This window comes from Benincasa hispida, chromosome 12 (assembly GCF_027475165.1).
Source record: "Benincasa hispida cultivar pf3 chromosome 12, pf3_genome.v1.1, whole genome shotgun sequence".
In the NCBI taxonomy this organism is placed as follows: Eukaryota; Viridiplantae; Streptophyta; class Magnoliopsida; order Cucurbitales; family Cucurbitaceae; genus Benincasa; species Benincasa hispida.
Genome location: NC_143489.1, coordinates 72716431 through 72722076, shown reverse-complemented (window position 1 = coordinate 72722076; position 5646 = coordinate 72716431). Strand labels below are relative to the sequence as shown.

Here is a 5646-nt window from a genome sequence, read left to right as displayed (position 1 = left end):
TAATATCCAAAAACAAGCAAGACTAATATAAAAAAGTATGATTCTGGTGTTATGATATTAGGGAAACACGACTGTATAATATTAGGGAAACACGACTCACGGTGACGTATGAATATTATGTTGCAATTAGAAGTAAAGAAGCTCAAGGAAGCTTCTTACAATTTAGCTTAAATAGAAGTATGAGTACAACCATGGTCAGCAGATGTTGTATGCCGCCGATTTTATGCCATCTGAACTCGAGCAACGATCACAATCAACAGGATGACTAAGGACAGAAAGAATGAAGATTGGATTTTTTCATCTATCTCATCTCTTTTCTCTGCCTTCAGTTTCTCTTTCCCAGGAAAACGAAATGCATTGTTCAACAGGAACACAAAGTTTTCGATCAGCTCCCTGATTTTTGTGAGTGACATTAGCAAAATCCAGCTTAGAATGGCATTACCAAAGTCAGGTCCCTGCTTGGAGCTCTCAGGGTTTCCATTTCCACCTTCTGAAAGTAAGAGAACAACAACAACAATAATAATATAAACAATCCAAGTCTTGAAGCAAAAGAGACTGAAAGAAGGTTGGATCTCTTTAGCATGCCAATCATTCCAGATTTTTTTGCCATCCTCAATTGAAATAAAACTTCAATTTTAAGGTTGAAAGACTGAGAGAAGAGTCCACTAATAGTTCATTACCAAGGTTTAAACTCACAGAGTGGCTTGCTCACATCAGCTTGGTTGGTATCCAAAGAAGATAAAATTTGTTATTGTGGAAAACAAGAGACTGAAGAGAAAAAGATAACAAAGGGAAGTACATGTACTCAAATATCACTTCCCAGAACTCAAGTACTCAACTTTATCCCCTCCACCTGTAAGAAAGTTTGGATTTTCCTTGTATTAATATGAATTCAGCTTAATAATTCAGTCTTCCCTCTTCTAAGTTATCATCAAATCCAGGAGCAATCAGACCATACCATACAGTGGTTCTCTACTTTAAAAAGTGCTACAGTCAATTAGCAAGACGAGCTGATTCTTATCATTCACATTACTGGAACCTAGGCCAACCAGGTCCATGGGAGGTCAGTTAGCGATGTTTAAGGGTGCTTCTTAGAAACAGTTTCCATTGTTTGCTTAACGAGCGGAAAGAGTTCCATGGATTCTTGTTTTTCTTCCATTTAAGTCTTGTTTGGATTGTTTAGTTTCAGTCTTCAAGTATTGCTCTTTTATTATTGTTGTTATTATTTTGATAACAGGGAGTCGGAGCTTAGCTTCCCTATACCCGGGGGCACTCAAGACCACCCCAAGGCCCAGACACGAGAGACATCATGGAGTTTTGGCATTAAGCTCACCTAAAGGTTCAAACTTGGGACCTCTAAGCTAAGTCATTGCCAAAACTGTGGCCTTTTAATTGAATATATACATTTTAGATGAGTTCTTTGTTTCCTTGGTTTGATTGTAACTCCACAATTTCAATGAAAAGTAATGTTCCTTTCTACACAAATAATAATCAACAAATAAATCAACTGCTGCACTTAAGGAAAATATTCTGTCCCAAAAATTTGGGGTATTTTTCCACCATGCCACTAAAATAATTAAGATATATAGGCTGCATACAGCCAATAATAAAGTCGTTCTATCACATAGTAACTAAGTTTGTCAGAGTTCACTACAAACCTGAAGAAGGTAACTCCTGGAGCTTCTCTACGATCCCATTGTTTCTAATAGCATTCCAAACATCTTTGTCCAAACACAGTGAAATTACCAGTCCCTAAAATAAACGGAGGTACTTGAAAAAGAGAATTTCCAAGAAAAAAACGTACAACAAAGGAAGATGTTTGGGTATATTCATTTATGTAAGTAACATTAAATTAACAATTTGAAAATTCTTGTCATGTTTGTTGCAGTCAGAAGGGGGGAGTCCCCAGTTATCCTTTTTTATTTTTATTTTATTTTATTTTATTTTTTTGACAGTTTGGAAGTGGCAGTTGCAATAGAAATTTAAGTTCTTTTGCTGGTCTTTTCAACTTTAAGGTATAAATATATCTAAAATGTTGTGAAGGAGATCCAAATATGTTTTTACAGCTCAGTTGGCATATGTTGTGCAGAAATTTGCTGTCCATTCGTAAATCGTAATTAAATTATATTTGGGAGGCTTTTTATGAGAATTTTTTTGGAAAGAGTTAAGATGTCAATGGTAAGTTAAAAGAAGAAATGGTTGAGGTTTCGTTGTGCTATTAGGTTGCTTTTGAGATGCCTGAAAATTTTCTTTCTTTGATCCTAGTTATGTTGTAAGCTTTCACTATGTCAAAGAAAGTTCTGTTACACCTTGAATGTAGGATCTGTTAGCAGCCATTGAAGACCTTTACAAAGTAATCGATAACCACGAGAATGCAAAATGCTTGAATCACAGGAGTTCATCAGCGGCTGAAGCCATTTTGACACCGATCCAAGTGAAAAACTCTCCTGCAGCAAACTGATTAATATTGCAACTCCATGAGAACTTCTTATCATGACAATAACTTCTCAAAAACAAATTTAATTCTGAAATTCTAAAACCAAGAATGAGGTAAAAATGGTACCAAAAAAAAAAAAAAAAAAAAAAAAAAGAAATAACATAAACCATCTTCCACAAGAAAGATCCTACACCATGTTACCATAGAACACATTCGTGAATAAAGAAGTTAGGATTCCTCTTCCTGCAAGCAGAAAATCCCCAACAATAACACAAATATCAAAGAAATTCACAAGGCAAACACCCTTGTGATTATATTCCTACTTCAGAAAATTCAGTAATACAATATCAAGATATAACTAGAACAAGTAAAGGTAGATGAACAAGCTCCTTAGCATATTTTAGAGGACTAAGAATCCTCTCCCAAGAACCAAACACTCTTCTAAATTCTTCACACCTCTAGTCATACTCTCTCCTACTCTTTATAACCCAAAAACCTAACAAACTTAATATCTAACTACTAGAATGTCCCTTACTACTAATCATACTAATTATCCCAATATAATTGTAACTAGAGTCTTACAGAAAAACTAAAGCCATGATAAACAACTCCCTAAAAAGTGTTGAGCCAAATAGATATCCTTAATCTTCAAGTTCTCCTTCATTTTGTTTATCTCATAAATGTTCCAGGGACAACATATCCATAGAGAAAATTGTCCAAAGATTTCAAAGGTCACAATCTCACAAGAGATCATGGGTTCAATCTATGACGGCCTATAGAGTCAGACGGATTTTCGCAAGATTAGTTGATGTGCGAATAAGCTGGTTGGACACTCACGCATATCAAGGGAAAAAAACTTAACACATCTCCACATCAGTATCTGTATGATAGTTTGTACAAAGTCAAAAACTTAATGAGGTTTTCTATAGTTTTTCCTCTTACTTGCCCTTTCAAATTGTCAGAGGAAAAGTAGGATGAGCTTTATGAGTCCATACGTGTGTGAACAGTATAAAACAAGAAATGAACGATTCCAGTCCAGATTTCTTCTCTTCCTATAAACCTAAATCCACAAAAAGAATCACACACAATTCACACAAAGAAACCCAACAAGATTTGGTAGTCTTCAATCTCTTGCCCAGATGACAAAACAGGAACCCAATAAAACAAGAACAGATACCAAAAAATACAGAATCAAATGTAATAGAACATCACCTCTGAAGTGCAGCAACTGCAGCATCAACTTCAACAGGTGATGGAACAGGTCCCAAATCAATTTTGGGAAGACGTGTCCCAGCTTTTCTATCTATAGCTTCGATTTCTCTTCCATAGAGTAAGCTGTTGCATGTATCATCACTGCAATTGCTGGTGGATGAAACTACAGACGGTGATTTGAAGTCCATCGGAGAGGAAGAAGTGGGAATGTGTTGGGAGTGTAAATGTGGAGAGAACCTGAAGGATTGTCCCAAAATTGATAAGCCGTCTGATTTTTTTAGTGATACGGTAAGCTTTCCGTACAGGAATCTTACTTTTTCTGTTCTTAAATTCCCAGAAAATGTCTGCAACGCTAATGAAACTTCGGTCCATATGTTCGGATGCCAAATGACGTCTTTTTTTTTTTTCTTCCCCTTTAATTAATTAATTTATTTTTAATATCAAATAACACTTTGTTGACGTCATGGAAGCGGATTGTCCAAATTCTCATTTCTCATGAAATTTAATATTTTCAGAAAAGAAAGAACAACATATGCGGTTACGAAATCGACAAAAAAAGAATCGTAGAGATAGAGAAGATCGACACACAAAGGCATTCCAACATATGCATTTGAATAAATTACATCATGCTTAATTAAAAAAAAACTTAGGGTTTCAAAAACCCTTACCTTTGAAGACTTTCTTCAAGAATCTCTCGATCAAGATACGAACACTACGTAGAGAACCCAAATGAGGGAATAAATTATAAATAAATCATATTTATATTAAATTTAACAATTATGAATCCAATTCATATAATTAATATTTCAATCATATTCAAATATTTATTTTCTCTCACTAAAGCTATAATGTATCAAATATATTATATAATTATACCACATATAATTAAAATAACTTAATTATATCATATATAATTAAATCCCTAAATTAATTTGAACAATTCAAATTAATCCAAAAACTGATTCTCATTTAATCCCATTGAGCTATCAAGGGGACCTCATGGACCTGTAGCTTGAAGCTCCAACGATACATGAATAATTAATCAAACTCTTTAATTAAATTGTTCATCATCTGTTAATTGTCGGATACTCTACTAAAGACGGACAACTGCACTCTTCGCATTACGGATATATATCTGTGTCCATTGGATATAACCAATCAATAATATGATGACCATTCACAAATTGCCCGTAAGTACAACTGGAAAAAATTACCGTTTTGCCCCTGTAGTTACATCTAACTCCTTAAGTATCATCGATCCCTCTAATGAACAATAGATTATAGTCCAACTATGATTGAACCTCTCTCGGGCTAGGAGAGGGTGTGGTCTACATTGTTCAAGCCTCAGAATCAGCCTTTAAGGGAACAATTTATCTACTTATCCCGACCTCAGGGAAGGAGTGAATTCCTTCTTGTGTAGCTATGTTCCTAGCTCCCCAATCAGACGAATCCCCCAAATGGTAGGATTATTGAGTCGGCGATCTGGTCACTCTCACCCATACAAATCAAAGGACCGCCCTCATAAGCAGGAGTTCACAACTCACTCAAGATTCAGGTCATGTTACCTAGGTCATCCTGGTGAAATGTAAGTCTCTATTATGAATAGTGTTATATAATGAGACTAAACATTTCGTGGTTCGGTCTTATACAAACTCCTTTGTATAGAATATCCCTACTCTCATGTCTATACATGAATGATCAGGATCAGATCATTTGTAGCACTTTACAACAATTGTAACACCTTAAAGTAGGCCATACTCATAGTGTCATCAAGATAAGGTACCCAACCTTATCCATCTACTACAGACCATTTATGTTATCATTTAAACATGATCCACCCGTATGTCTCTACATACATGTTTAAGCTACAATATAATCTTGGATGTTAGTGTATTGGTTTGTGGTTAATGCAACAAAAATATGGAGTAAAATATCATATATTTTATTAAATAGACAATGAGTTGTTCAAAACATTTACAAACTATAGAACCCTACGA

General features: G+C 35.0%; 1 protein-coding gene across 1 annotated transcript; it reads right to left on the bottom strand.

Annotated features, from left to right (window-relative positions):
- Positions 1-4033, bottom strand: LOC120068201 (uncharacterized). Its single transcript, XM_039019911.2, has 4 exons — positions 3650-4033; positions 2310-2457; positions 1659-1752; positions 1-490 (listed from the first exon to the last, which is right to left on the bottom strand). Exons 1-4 carry the CDS (start codon positions 3835-3837, stop codon positions 222-224), a joined length of 699 nt encoding a protein of 232 aa, XP_038875839.1. The 5' UTR covers positions 3838-4033; the 3' UTR covers positions 1-221.
- Positions 4034-5646: the final 1613 nt, after the last annotated feature.

Excerpts from the sequence above, each read along its gene's own strand:
- LOC120068201 (XM_039019911.2), bottom strand. The coding sequence starts at position 3,837 with ATGGACTTCAAATCACCGTCTGTAGTTTCATCCACCAGCAATTGCAGT. Across the intron at positions 2,458-3,649 it reads GCAGTTGCTGCACTTCAGAG|TTTGCTGCAGGAGAGTTTTT; the intron begins GTGATGTTCTAT and ends AATATTAATCAG. Across the intron at positions 1,753-2,309 it reads TAACAGATCCTACATTCAAG|GGACTGGTAATTTCACTGTG; the intron begins GTGTAACAGAAC and ends CGTTTATTTTAG.